The 15,757-nt window shown below is 44.3% G+C and overlaps 1 protein-coding gene across 5 annotated transcripts in view; it reads right to left on the bottom strand.

Annotated features, from left to right (window-relative positions):
• The window catches only part of INPP5A (inositol polyphosphate-5-phosphatase A), a 244,062-nt gene that overhangs the window by 216,428 nt on the left and 11,877 nt on the right, over positions 1-15,757 (bottom strand). Inside the window, exon 1 of one of the 5 annotated variants that reach the window (XM_075424001.1) lies at positions 9,008-9,040. The exons of the other annotated variants lie outside the window; for them this stretch is intronic. Within the exon in view, the coding sequence (XP_075280116.1) occupies positions 9,008-9,025 (18 nt within the window). The 5' untranslated portion in view covers positions 9,026-9,040. Of the gene's footprint in view, positions 1-9,007; positions 9,041-15,757 lie in introns of those variants that run through there. 5 annotated transcript variants of the gene reach the window in all.

Here is a 15,757-nt window from a genome sequence, read left to right as displayed (position 1 = left end):
AAGGTTACTGACAAAATAGCCTGTTATTCCAGCAGAGGTGATGCTGGAAGCAGTCCTACCCTTACAGGACAGAAGGATATTGTTAAACCAAAGAGACTGCTATTCAGGGCTCTTCAGTGAAGCTATTAAATAGCACAAATATTAACAGAAAGGAGTAGTGAAGAAAAGCATCATTGTTCCCACACTGACCAAATCTTGCATATACTGTGAACACATTAGCAAATACTTAACACCACAAGCACTAAGACACTCTTTGTGTCTTCTACAGCTACGGAAACACGTCATTGTGTTTTTACTTCACTCTGAGAAGGCTCTCGCATACAAAAATATACTCCTTCCTATCAATTTTTTTTTTATAAAACAACAAAATCCTGATTATTTCCACTTATTGTTGATAGGAGTGAACCTCCTAGATTTTCTCTGAATGAAACTAAAAGGCAATATACCTGTTTTAAGGCTGGAGTGTATTTAGCCCACAAGATCAAAGTAGAACTACTCTGAACACTGGTGCTCAAAATCAGCTGATTCTTTCCAAAACCACTTCTACTAAACTATGTTACTTGCTCATATGGTGTAACAGTGCAAATACGTAGTATTTGTAACCAAAGACGTCATAATATCTTGTAAAGTGACTTAATGCGTTAAATGCCCATTGCCATCATAGGAAATAATGCAAATATAGCAATTAAAATAACTTTAAAATTAATAATAATAAAAAGATTCAGGACTTGGGCTCCAAGTCTATTCTGGTGCTTTTAAAGTGTTTTAGTTTGTATTTTACCCTGCACTGTCCAATACACATTATTTTCCACAAAGACACAAAGCAACGTAGAACTTAATAGCATCCAAGGCTAAGCTAGAACCGGGATTAAACTTACAGGCCAGACTTTGAACTGTTTCTTGGACACTTGCCATTCCCAAGCAAACAGCTTTGTCAGGTTGTAAATTAGTTGAGTGGCACCAGTACGAGAGCAGGAACAGGGAAATTCCAGCACGCTTCAACCAGCAGGACAGAGAAACAAGAGCTATGAAAGACCCCCAGACTTGACTTCTGCTTTTCCTTAAAGAGCATTAATCCCCAAACACTTCTCTCACCTATTTTAGATCTCATGAAACACTTACATGTTCCAAAAGTCCCAACTCACACTCGTTCAGCCAACACTGGGTAGATCTCACCCTTACTTAAGGCAGTTCCTCCAGGTTTCCCTCCTACGGCCACCAGTTTACAACCTGGTCAGCAAGGGCTGCCTCTTCAGTAAATTGTAATGCAGACCAGGTGTGATTTGAGTCAAGCCTCCCAGCTGGCCCCACTCTGCACACGTGGGTTTGCCAGCAGCCCTGGAGCACGAGGACTGCAGAGCAGCAGTCACTTCTGCAAATTTTTGCAGGTTGTCACCTATGTTGCCTCCCCTGCAGTGCTTCAGCTCTGCCTCGCCTGCAGAGATGGCCCAGGCTCATGGCCATATCTCACCAATACAGCCTTCCAGATGGGCGGTGGGGATGAGAGACAGATTGAGGGTCATGAGCTGAAGTGATCTACCCTAAAATTCCCCCTCATCTGCCCAGGGGCTTCCTCTAGAGCAACTCCCATTTCTGTGACGGTACTCAAAACCAAATCAGAAAAAAAGAGGTCCTCAGCAGTGCATCAATCAACATACACAGGTATCTGGAAGAATTCTACAGGGAAAACAGCAAAATAATTATAGCTTGGTCTTTCTAAACTGTGGAAGCACTCCGAAGTGCTGCACAAAATATTTTATAATATAAAATTATTCTGATATTACTTTGGTTCTCAGATAACACAGTGTACAAACAAACACAAGTCACACTGGAAACGGAAAATAACACCACCTTAGCTTTAGAGCATGCAAACTTTACAACATTAGTTTTGTATTTCACATGACGGTTCACAAGAAAGACTATCACCCCCACCCCAAAAACGAGTATTCTGCATTTTGAATTCATTTGTCTAGGCTCTAGCGCGATTACCCCCCCCACACCAAACGCCAGGGCCCTCTGGATTTACCGCGTCGCTGCTGACCGGGATTCCCACGGAGATCCGACTCTCCCTGCGCTACCCCGTGCGGCCACCCCCAGCCACAAGCCACACAACAACGAACAGCTGTCCCGAAAGACTGAGCGGGCAGACGTCCCGCAGCAGCGACCGTCACTACAGCGAGCGCAGCCACAGCGGGCAGTTGCTCTGCCGCCTGCCATCGGGTGAACCCGGACACCTGGAGAAGGCAACTGCCTTGCACACAACCCAGCCTTCCGTCCCAGCCTTCAGCGCCGGGCTGCTGCCGCACATCCTAGCTGGGGGTGATTTATTTGCTTTCTGGTGCGTGTAGCCGTATCTCCCTCACTCAGCTTTGGTAGAAGAGCAAAAGGAAGACATTAACAGGCGACAGACCTGGGTTTTACCACTACATTTAGAGTCTGAGCTGAAGGTTTAAAATGCCTTTTCATCAGCCGTATTTAACAGCAGAGAACCATCCCTGTGATGGCAACATCCAGCACGCAGTTCGTGCCCACGTGGTTTCTGACACTGAGCTACAGAAACCTTAGCTCTACCACTGCTAAAACCAGCAGCCGCCTGATGTCCTGAGCACGAGTGCACTGGAAAGAACTGCCCAGAGGAACTCCAGCCACTCCAGCCCCAACACGAAGTTTCAGTTTCGTCGTCTTTTGATTCCCCGTCTTTGGGCAGTGCCAGATTTAAATTTTGATCTGATGTCCAGACATATAGCTCTTGAACACAATTTTTGGTTACAGCCATATAAAAGTAAACCCTGAGAATATTAGAAGTATCCATTCTAAATATATTCACTGGTACCTAGCTTTAGCTTCTTAATGTGCTGGACACAAACTTTTCAGGTACTACTGAGAATTCTAAAAACAATCCATCAGAGTAATAAGAATAACCCCTGTGTTAGAGGACCTTTCACCTTCTTGAAAACATCCCAATGTGTAAATACTTAAGCATTAATAAGATAACCAGAACACGCACCGCAGAGAGAATACTTTAAACAAGGCGCACCCCATTCTTCACTCGCGCCGTCAGGGGTTTCCCAGAACGAAGAGCCTCGGCAGTGCTCAGGTCCCCATTCTCCCCAGGGAACGCGCACGCGTGCTCCCGCGCTCCTCGCCCAGCTCCCGGGGTACCTTCGCCCTGCACCCCCCTTCGCCTCCCAGGGCTCGTGCACAGGTGTCGCTTAAGACATGGCTGCACGGGCCGGAGAGCCTTTCTGGTGATGGGAGGGATGGAGGGAGGGAGGGAGGGGAAGGCACCAGCGAGTTTGGAAACCAGTCTGCTCAAACGGCCGGCAGGTAACTCGGGGAAACATTTTGGTGGCACTGTTCTGGCTGCTCCGCCTTCCCAGCTGCTGCAACTCAGCTAGGGAAGCTAAAGATACTTTGCTTTCTAAAAATTACTTTTCCATATAAGGAAGAGCTGTTGTTACCACAGAGATGCTACCATGCAATCACCACAGAGAGGGAAGTCGGTCTACATCACCGTGACGGGATGGAGGCGGCCCCTGATATCATCTTCTCACGAAGACGAGATCACAGCTGCAGCCGGGCTCACCTCCATGGCCAACGCCGCTGCCAGAGCGTTCCGTTTCCTACCTTAACACAGCAATTCTTAAAAGCCAGGAACGCTGCAGGAACGCAGCCCTCCCGGCAATGCCAACAGATTCAGAACAAATGTAACAGGCTATGTTCCTCGGCATATGGAGCTGACCCCTCTTGAATTTTTCAAACTTTAAGAAGAAAATGTCATTGGTGTTTTTTTGAAAGATATGTCCTATTTTCCTATTTTAGTACGCAGGTTTGAAAATCACAGTCCTATTTCTCTACTGACAGGCCAACAGCTGGAAAAATGCTAAGGATGGTATAGCGTAAAAATGAAAACATCCACAATAAGAAGATCCCTAGAGAAACAGAGAAAACAGAAAATTAATAAAAAAACCCACTGCATAGAAGACTTTAAAAAAAAAAAAATCACACAAGATTAATACATTCCGTAGGCAGCTCACAGAAAGCTTGATATTCCAGCTATCAGCATGAGATATCAGAACACTGCATCAGGAGTAGGTAACAGAATGGTTTTGAAATAATAAACCATCAGGTTTCCAACGTACATCAGTATAAAAAGTAAATGAATACACAGGCAAACATACTTAACAGAAATGTTCAAATGAATCTGTTATTTGGTATCGTGTATAAGAAGTTTGAATAGGATGCTGTGTGAAGTTCAACAGGCTTCTGGATTTCTGTAGACTCTAAAAATCCAGCAGCTCTGACTGTTACATTCTCATTCTTCAATAATTTAAACAGGCAGTCTATCTTTTTTTTTTTTTTTAAAAAGCCTTTCTCATTCCTCTCAGCACATACAAAGCTTCTGTGATAGCTTTCATAAAATGCAACGGGAACCATGAGATCACAGCTAGGCTATGATAAATTTCACCCACATTCCCATATACTGGCTGCAGAAAAATTAATAAATCAAATATTTCAATTCTCAGCAGATTAGATTGTTGAGAGAAAACAGATGCTACGAAAGCTCGAAGTATCACTGGTGCCGAGGGCGCCTGAAATGGCTGGGAATTAACTGGGTGAGATAAGAAGGGAGATGATCGCATAAAGCAATCCACACGCTTTGCTGCAGATACAGGGGAAAAACACTACAGAGCTTTGGAAAGCCTACCTGCTGGCACATCTGAAAATGATCTTAACCCCAAAAATATGTGAATAAAACATACTGGCTAGGCATCTGAGAAGCAGGTGTATCAGTAGCACTGGGAATACCTTGCAGGACAAGCCACATCCTCTCTTCCCTGCACCAGCAAGAAGGGAGGCTTCTCAGCAGTGCCTTTTTCACACCAATGTGTGAAGAGCGAATTACCTGTCCCTTTGTCCCTCCAGAGTCTGGGGAAGGGTTCTGATCCTATCTCCGCTGCAATCACTGGTATTCACTGTCATGGAAATCTGCACCTTGGGGTGAACCTGAGAAGAGCCCCGGATAGCCCACTGGACCTGTTTCAGTTGTACCACTTTGACTATCCTGTTTTGACAACATGTAGTTTCATGGAGAAAAAAAAAAAAGGAGAAGAATCAACATACAAAGCACAGCCTTAATCTGTATTTGTAAAGATACACAGAGTGAGAAAAAGTGGGGAAAAAGGCTAGAAGAGAAAAAAGCAGGCACCAAGTCAGCTCCAAATTGGTGGGATGAAGAAGCTGTGGCTGAGTGAGGTTGTTTCCTGCCCAACAAAATTACACTCGATGTGATACATCTCAAATGTACAACACTATACCTAGCCACAAAGTTTTTCTGTGGAGCTCTGTTTCGCAGAATTTCACTAATGATTTCATCTGTTTAGATGCAGTATGTCCAATAGATAGCTGCTGCTGAAGCCACTTTCCAAAGAGAAGGATTTCTCAACGTCAGCACTTTGGCACAAAACAACCTTTACAGATGGTGTTTAAAAACAAAACAAAAAAATAAAACAAATTCACAAAACTCAGCCAAACAACAACAACAAAAATCCATAAACACAATACTGGAAAAAACAACCCCAAATACCTTCCAATGTAAATCAGGAGCTAAGCAAAGTAACGCATTGCTTTACTGTTACCCTGCATGGCAACTTCAGAAATGTAAAATAAAATAACATAGTCCTAGAAGAGGAGAGGAACTAGTAAAGGTTAGTTCCTGGGGCTACTGTTTTAACTCCAAATGAACTCTCCCAGCCCAAGTGAAAAAGGACTTGTGTGAGAAGACACCCTAGGAGACGGCGCTTGCTGCGGTGGCCGAGGACGGCGGGTCCCATGGCCAGCAGCTTGCCTGCACCGGGGCAAGCTGAAGCTGGCAGGAGTCTCTCCATTTCCTGGGAATACCAAATCATCTCATTTTTTCCCCTTCATATCACCTCTGAGTTAACAGCAACAGGGCCTCAAAGCTAGCTCTACGAAACTCATGTTTTAATATGATTTTTTTAATTCCTATTTTCTTGACCGGGGACTTTTCTGATGGGGAGCAGCAGGAGGGGATGTCTGTGAGCTGAAGTTCACTCTCCCGGGAGTCTAACTCCTCTGTCCTCAGCAAGGGAGGGGACAGCATGACAAGCAGGCCCACCCTCAGGTGTGTTAGTTTTATCATGCCAGGTATCATCTGCACTGAAAACACTGTAATTATATTACACAAGCTCATGGAAACAAAGCTGCATCTTACATGTTAATAAACACCACACCCTGTCACTTCAAACCAAACCTTCTGATTACTCTTTGCATCTCTGCTTTACCTAAAAGAGGCATATATACACACACACATGTGCGCACACACACACTCCCACCTCCATAAAAAACATGTGCAGTAATGACTGCCAAACAATCTGGCTTGCTCCTGCATTTTTTGTTGAAGTATTACTGCAACCTTGACCTTAAGACACATTGCATTCTATCCATATAGATGCACAAGACTCGAAGACAAGCAAAATGCAGTAAAAATACTGCACTACCAGCATACAACTTGACATATCAGTTTTTAAAAAGTTGTCCATGAAGATGGTTCAGGAAATAAACTTAAAAATCCACTAACATTTGCAGGTAGCTGTTAACTGTAGTCACAACATCTTTGCTTGAAGATCAACTGGAAATCCACGTTATTTGTCACAATGCCACAAACTGCATCTGAATGCAATACATTATGTGAGAGGCTCACAAGCAGTTATGGACAAGGAATGGCAGAGTTTTAAAAACACACACCAAGTCCTTTACAACCAGTGACACATTGTGACTATTTTCACAGACCACTTTTCAAGTAATTAATACACTTTGGGAAGAAAAAGGCTTATTTCAGTGAGTATCTGAAAAAAGCATATTAATCCCCAACACATAAAGGTCGTCTCAAAGCCTTAAAGGATTTGCTAAGCATAATAGTTCATACTTTGCATGTCTGCTTTGATTATGTTTGACATAGTTTCCGTATGGAAACTTACACTGAATTTCATCAAGAGCTCTGCTTTGTTTAAAATAGCAATCCATCTAATGTAATAAATATTTGCAGATACAGGAAAACATCACCTTTGTGGGTTATCCTTCTACAAAAGGGTGAGAGAATTCACATACAATTTCACTCAAATGCTTCCTATTTCCTTCCTGAACAATACAGACCTTCTTACTCTCCAACCCAATTCTGAGCTGTTTCTCTTTGAAAACAGCTATTTTTGGTTCACAATTTCTATTTGTGGAAAATCCTGCTTGTTTTACTCACGCTGAAAGGGTTTACTGAAGTTACTCACATAGATAAAGGTTTTAGCTTATGAAATCTCTCATCAAAGCAAACAAAACCATCTGACCAGCCAGGGTTGGACATAATGGCCTCAAGCTCATCACTCAAGAAAAAAAAAAAAAAAAAAAAAAAAAAATCCTGCCATCTTCCTATACCAGGCTGCTTTGTACACAGTCACAGAGCTGCTGCGGGATTTAATGAAAAAACACTAAGTAATGCGAGAAATAGAAGCAGCTATGTTAAGTCCAAAATTTAGGTCAATAATAATCTCAAATCATTTTAATGAAAGATTATCATTACAAGTTAATGTCTAACATTTAGAATACCACCAAGCCACGGTGCGATCGGGAATCGGTCAGGTAAGCACCTGGAACCACGTTCCCAGACCACCTCACCTAAGCCCACCCCACTCTGGAAACAACCCCTGCTCCGAAAGCCACGGTGCCCAGCGCTACGCCGGCACACGCAGGTTTGCCCCAAGGGTTCAGTCCTTCCACCCACAGTTAGGAAAGCAATGAGAAACAGGGGAAAACGTGCACCTCGCCTCTCTCCCAACATTCAGAGAAAACCATGTGTAAAATTCTGAGATTCGGTGGTTTTAAAACATTGAAGATGAGGTTCAAAACATGACGAAAATACACAAATTGAGAAGCTGAGTGCACTTCAAGCTGTCTGCTTACTAAATAAAGGATGTGACAGAGTTGCTCCTCCTCAGTGATAGGAAGGACTGACATTAGTATAAACAAGACACAGATTGCTGCAGCATAACAACAAATAAAAAAAAAGAAATTTTGAAGGAAGAAAACCAACAGCGATTGCATTTGGGATTTGTACTCCAGCTATCTTATTCTGAACAATGTCTTAAAACCAACCCATTCTGGTTTACAAATTAAAAATAGGTCTATTTCCAGATATCCTAGTCCTAAACGTTGTTAAACTAGCAAAATTAGCAGATACTTGGTACAAGTCCATAAACCCGCATGTTTTCATTTCCGTATTATCTCCAACGCTCCACGACGGAGCACAGCTAACGGTAACAGGGACGACGGCTCTCACAGAAACGGGGCTCCACGCAGCACGTGCCAGCTCACGGGAGAGGAGCTGCTCGCAGCAGCTTTCATCAAGTTTATGGTATGGCTGCTGTCAGAAATGAAATCACTTTGCTGGGAATGTCTACTCTGAGCTTAAGAAAAGAACAGCAAGTTGGGGGGGGGGAGGGGCAAATACAGTCCACAGATGGCAAGCAGTGCTTCTCATGGCTAGAGATTTAAGAAGAACTTGCCAACTGAAGATGGCAGGCGTATTTCAAAAAATAAACAAGGTAGAAAAGAAATAATCTTTAAAAAAAAGAGTGAAAGTGCTGTCTGATGCTGCCAATGTCTGCAAAGAACACCCAAACAAGTACACAAGACGCAGCAATAAACTCCAGCAAAAGTCTGAAGCACTACTAAACGTAAGCATCTTTTCCCTCCCGCCCCACCTTGGTTTCATGTCCTGCAGTTTATCAGAGATGAGTAAATTTCTCCAAAATAAGGCAGCCTAGATAGAAGCCACTTCAGACAACTGTGCATTTCAATTTTTATCAGTATGCCTACAGAGCTGTTAACAACTTTATAAACAGTACAACATTTGCCTCTACTAACCAGAACTCCCCCCCCCCCCGCCATTTTCACAGACCTGCAAGGAATACAGACTTCTTAAGAAGGTTCTCACCATCCTAAACTTCCACATCCAAACCCAACCGTACGCTGGATTTCCTCTTCAGACCATGCTCATCACTAAAGAGCACCTCCGCATCCCTGGAATGAGGGTGGAAGACGAGAGGTGTTGGGCTGGAAGAGTGTGCCAACAGCACAGAACGAACCGGGGGCTGTTCGGCACCAGTGCGGACTGCGGACACTTCACTGATGGTGCAGCTATTCACGGAAATCATCTCACTTACATTCTCAGTCGCATTATTTAATCAAAACCCAGCATTTTATTAGAGAAAAAAAAAAAAAAAAATCAAAGCTGTAGAACAGGCTCCATAAACACAACACATACATTCCAAGCACTAGATAGCTAGAGCTCTGCTAACCGAGCACACAGCAATTATTCACTTGTCAGGTGCACAGGAAATTTAAATGAGCTTTGTTAATGCCACATCTGTTGGCATTTGCTTTGCATTTTTCCACGAGGTAAAATGCTTGCTGTACTCCAGGTTCTGTATCAGGCACTGAAATTCAGGAAGGTTTTACAAACACTCTGTTTTCCCATACTGATACCTGTAAATTGTACTTGTCACTGGGCTCTCCAGGTGCCATGAGCTTAATCACAAATAATACACTTAGCTCAATTCTGTTGCTATTTCCATTTTACATTTCTAAATAGCTAGTAGATCTTACAATATACTTAAAAAATATTTATGCAATACAGCTTCAGACACAAGAGGTTCAGTTTTATCCATCTTTGAAGTATAGGCAGTAATAAAAGGAGAAGAAAAGGTGCATGACAGACAGACAAAAGGGAGAGCACTGCTCCAGGAGAACACACTGCCGTGAAAAACCCAGTGTAGGATAAAAGGGACTGAAAAGCTTTACCATCTCTAGTAACGCATATGAAATAAAGTTCACTGTGGCAGTGTTTATCACCATCTGTTCACATCACATCTTCTTGAAGTTCATCATCAGGAGTCAGTCCTTTTCAAAATATTAAAAAACCAAACAAAACAAAAACCAAACAACAAAACCAACAAAACTCATCACCCCAAATCACCACTACCACAAAAAGAAAACAACAAAAAACCAAAAAAACCCCACACAATGAACCAAGCCACATTTCCAAACTCTGGAGATAAATCCCCATCATCCTGTTCACTGACGCAGATGGTCAAGACATCCCAGGAAACATGAACTGCTGGTGCCCAGGCCTTTGGTGTAGCCAGCGCACGCACGCAGAGCTGTCAGTGCCGTGCCTCAGCCCAGGGAATGAAGGACAACAACTGGGTGGAAATGAAGGGAGCAGCACTGGTTTTAGGGGTCTTTCTGCAGATCTCTTTCCGACCACAGCAGCACGTGTCCGTCGTCAGGCCCAATGCCACTCACACCAACAGGAACAGTAACCAAAACAAGCTGCAATTCAGCAAATTCCGAACTGAAAGAAAGGTCTGTAATATTCAATTGAAGCAGTGTTTCAACAGCTCTACCAACCACCTTAAGATACAAGTCATATAGCCTCTCTAGCTATTGTTTTTTTAATGAATTCCCATAGCCTACTTGGTTCATTACTTTTTTGAATGCAAATTTGCCTGTAGATCACTTGGTTCAGTGATAAGGGGGAAGATGTTACTGACGCATAAAACTTGGCCAAAGACAACACCATGATAAAAAAGTAGACATATTTCCCCCTCAGTATTCATTCAGCTTGCCTTCCACCTCTGAGGGAAGCAAAGCAGGGTATAAGCTTTCCAGGAACAGGCAAGGGCCACAGTTCTCTGGAAAGGCAAATCACTTCAGAGTACATTGACCTGTGAGTAGACCTTTTATTCATGAATCCTCGCACTCAAAACTGTATTTTCCCCTCAGATACAGAACCGAGCACTTTGGGAGAAACGTAGTTTCTACCATCTCTAATTAGAGATCTGATAATCTCTATTTCCAAAATGAATTAGAGACCCATATTTGAATTCATGATTACTCACTTGGAAAAAGCACACGCTTGGCTCCAGTGGTAAGTCACAGTTAATGAGATATGGAAAAGTCAACTAAAGTAAATACCACAATTTCAAATTTGTTTTTGATGAATCTACGTATTGTTTTTTCACATTATGATTTGCTTATCGCTCCAGAGAAAAATACTTGCACAATCACACAGTTATTTTACAGAACGTAGGATTATACTTAAATGATAGATATACGCATCAGGCTGGGCACACGAATAAAAGGAATACGTTGTTCTGAAACACCAGGCAAATAGTACAGGAAGCCCGTGAACACCTCTAATCTATTAGCACTGCCACCATAAACTTCCCATTCTTTAGCTTAAAATGTACCACTAAGGGAAAAGTACCCATGTTAAGCAAGCAAAAGCATCAAAAACGAAACAACACACAGAATAATCCAATAAGCTGCTATCTGTATAAAAGTCATTTTCCAGAAACATTATTGGAAATTCCCACATTAAAACAAAAATCTTCAGAAGTTTTCCCACTTCTTTATACATTCTTTTAATGACAACAATCAGCTATTTCAATTTTCTTAACGCTTTTAAGTTCACGGACTTAATTAAGAGGTTTTGGAAGAAGTGCTATGAAGACAAACTAAGAACTTCAGTTCTGCTGAGAACTCTGGATAACATCTTCACATTTTTCAACTAATTAAAATACCACTGCACCTTCTGAAAATCCAGAGCGGCTAGAGGAATTTCCCTCTAGGATGATACCATGCAAAGAAATGTCAGTACCTGTGTATTTCAAGCAAACGTAGTTAAAGTGCTATATAACATATTTTCCCAATTTCAGCAAAAACTCTACGGAGCTCTAAGGAACATGGTTAAGTGATCCAAGTATTTACAGATGCTTCAGCAAAGTCAGCTTTTTGCCAGCACTAAAGGAAATTCACCATAAGTTTATTCTTATATTTGGAAGAAAAACCAGTAACAATATTCCTTGCAAGTATGAGCCTATGCAACACTAACTTTTAACTGTTTGGGTATCTGCGTGTTCTGGGTTTGTTTTTTTTTTTTTTTTAAACAAATGTCTCTTATCCAGGATATTCATTATGATTTCTGTATCTGTATGACATCCCAGTGCAATGGCTGTGATTCCAAGTAGGAACACCATCCACCCTCGTCTGCTCCAGTCCTCGTCCCCGCTTCTGGATCCTACTGCAGGAGCTGACCCTAAAAACCACGAACTATTCAGAATACAGCAGCCTTCCACGCATTTACGGTGCATAGCACAACGGGGTCCCCCATCGCTGCCGTCTTCAGGACGCAGCCCTGCACGGGCTTTCAGGATAAAACCACGCCCGTCAACCTCGGGCAGCAAAGTCAGAGACTCCTCCAACGAAGAACTCGCACAGCTGCTGCAAACGCTTTCTGTTTGCGGGTTGCTGACCACCTGCCTGCTCGGAGCAGCCCAGCAGCAGGGAGGAACGAGGACCAGGCAGAGGCGAAGCAGAAGCCGCACGGCACGACGGCCCAGGAGCAATGGAGCACCACGTGCATCCTCCAAAGCAGCGAAGGACGAGCTCCCCGGAGCCTGGCGAGCCCCTCCCTTACACCTCTCCGGCCCGCACCGCTTCGTCCTGCTGCTGCTGCTGCTGGGGAAAGCCCCTCGCACCAACAGCGGGGCTGAAAGGCCAGCTCTCCAGGACTGCCAGCTCTCCAGGACTGCCAGCTCTCCAGGACTGCCAGCTCTCCAGGACTGCCAGCTCTCCAGGACTGCCGAAGGGTTTTGCCTTCACTCCCCCCCTCCTCCGCAGCTGCCAGGAGCCTTGCCGGGGTGGCTGGGGAGGGCTGTCAGAGCCTGCAAAACCCGCAGGAGAGCCGCCGGCATGCAAGCACTGAGCTCGGAGAGGGAGCAGGGAGATGGAGAGACAGGCCTGCAAACGTCTGTGGCCTCGAGAGACTCCACTGGCCTTGCCTCGCCTCCCGCTGCCACGCAGAGCGGCCTCAAAACCTGCTGCATCCACCCGCACCATCCCCAGCGCCCCGAGCAGCCGCCGGCCACCCGACACGGGCTCACCCGGTGCCCGGGGGGCTGGGCACCCCCGCCAGCCTCCAGCCGCCCGGCTCCCCCGGAGCACCCCGCACCGGGGAACAGCGGGGAGACCACACCGGACGTGGCTGCGCAGTGGGCGACATCGTTAAGCCACACAGCAGTCAAGCTGGAGATCGGGCGTGGAATTTTCCTCGGCCGAGGGAAGGGCCTGAGCTTGCCCGGCTGCTGGAGGCGATGGCGGGCAGCCTCACCGCACCGGGCGAGCCCGGTCCTGCCGAGCACGGCGAGCGAGCCAGGCCAGCCTCCATAACGCGCCGGTGCGGCCCAGGACTGGCAGCCCAGGACTGGCAGCCCTGTACGGCCCGCCGGACAGAGCGCACACGCCACTTCCCAGAAGCAAGGCAGAGACCGCTAAAATACTGGCAGAGGCTTCACTCTCTGCACTCCCATCTATGCCAGGTGAACTACTGCAAGTACGAATGGCAAGGTCATCTTGCTTTGCGTTACCAGGCGATTGAACAGAAACGTACAACAGGAGAGGAATACTCTTATTTTTTTGCTTTTTATACTATGACAACATCTCTACCCAGTTCTCAACTCAGTTCTTCGGACCAATCATGCTTCAAGTAATAAACAGTAATATCGCCAACACAGCAGTAGATAAAATAGAAACACAGGAGTGAAGCAGCCATTCTGCTATCCAGTCGGTTCCCATCACACACCTTTGCTGTTACTTTGTTTGGGGTAAATATCGCATTCCTCAGCTGTCCGTGAGCCCTGCAGATCCACTGCTCTTACCATCACAGTCACTTGCTACTGCCTTCTGGCTGCTCTGCTTCTACCACCTTCCCAGTTCTGAAGTGATCAGGAACAGCGCATTTCCTGGCTACTGGAATGTCAACAGAAAAGCAACCAAATACAAAACAATCAGAGCTGAAAGCCTGACTTAGAGATTTCAGCTTCAGCACACCAATAAAGCATATGAGGACGCTTTCAGAATACTTAGAGAAATTTTATAAGCTGACAGACAACATGCATGTTTTTCCTCAAGTTTTCTGGAAAGCAGCATAGCCTTTGTTTTCAAAGGCACATGCTGCAGCTCCTGGACCAAAGTCACCCTGCAAAGCATTTGAAAATGGTCTACAACCATAACAGAAAAGCAGATAGAAAGGGAACATGGGTTTGCCACAAAAAGATGAACTGAGAAGTAAGCAGTCGTCTTCTGCAAGTGCTGGAAAGCAATGGGCAATGGCATCAGCAATAAAAAAAAAAAACAAGGAAAAAAACCTGCATACTCTTGGCTGCACAGAGTCGCAGGCTGGCTGAGGCTGGAAGGGGCCTCTGGAGGTCACCTACTCCAAGCTCCTGCTCCAGCAAGGTCACCCAGAATGGGCTGCCCAGGACCGTGTCCAGACAGCTTTTGAATACATCCAGGGATGAAGATCCCACGACCTCTCTGGGCAACCTGTGCCAACGCTTGGCCACCCTTGCAGTAGGAAGGTGTTTCCATGTGTACCTTCCTTGCACCATTCTGAACATAACACAAAGCAAACCTTCTATCTGTTTAATACAGATTTTCATTACACAACACTGAGTACTCACCTACAAATGAGAAACCAAATAATTTGGCAAAAGTTCATTCTTTTAAGCAACACAAGCAGTCATATCTTACACCAAAAATTCCACCTACTTTGTTGAGGACATATCCCTTCACCTGGCTTACGCTGCTCCACCTTTACCAGTCCTGGCATACAATGTATTTCCACACACTCACTTCAGGAAAACTCTAATGGCATTGATAACCTATAAGAACAAGTAGATCCATACGGCATCAGTTCCTTTCCTGCTTTTTCCTGAATTATACTAAAGATCTTTGTTTGTTAAGTAAAAGTTACACAGTGGTCATAAACCAGAAATACTCTAATATTTAGTAAGGGTAGCTGGAGGGAAAAGGCTTTGCTTCCTTTTTGCTAAAAATTGCTGTCCCACAAGACAAATGAGAATTGGCTTCACAGTCTTGCGAGCAGCCAAGCCTGGATAACGTCTGTCCTTCCAGCCCAGAAAAACAACATTGCCAGTTCATGAAAACAAACTTGCTCTAGCAGAAGATTTTTGGGTCACGTCCAGTTCTCTGAAGTGAGTGGGCTGGTCCTATCATACTGTTCCACGCAGTTCTTGACTCCTTCATGAGCCTGGCAACATCTGAAGTTAAAAATAAATTTTAAAAGAAAATAGTTCCTTCATTTCTTCCTCCAGTAAAAGTGTGATAGGAATTCTAGACCAACACTTTCACTTTGAACAGCTGTTTTTAAAAAACATTTTGTGTCCCTGACCTCACCATTCAAACGGCCAACGCTTTTGTCAAAAGAATCCTTCTTTGGGCAAATCTGCTGCAACAACGGATCTAACAACAGCTGGCTGTCCAACACTACCTACAAAGGTCTTCACTGCCCAGTTAGTCCAAGAAAAGTGGTAATTCTGTCCCTAAATAACCAAGAATTCTGAACTAATTAAAAAATAGCTAATGCTGACTGATGGTACTTAATGAATACAGCATTCCCTCAAGTGATTTTTGCACAATTTCTTTCAACTTTTTTTTGACATATAAACAAACACTGCTAAAGAGAGTTCAGCATACATTTCTGAGATGTTCCTATGGGAAAACTAGCTTTGCTTTTCCCACTGGGATTGGTAAAGCCTCTAAAATTAGAGAGTTTGCCACACTAGAAAAACAAAAAAACTTCACAACAATCCCCCATGGG

The sequence above is a fragment of the Opisthocomus hoazin genome, chromosome 6, assembly GCF_030867145.1.
Source record: "Opisthocomus hoazin isolate bOpiHoa1 chromosome 6, bOpiHoa1.hap1, whole genome shotgun sequence".
Lineage (NCBI taxonomy): Eukaryota > Metazoa > Chordata > Aves > Opisthocomiformes > Opisthocomidae > Opisthocomus > Opisthocomus hoazin.
This window is presented reverse-complemented; position numbering and strand designations above follow the sequence as displayed.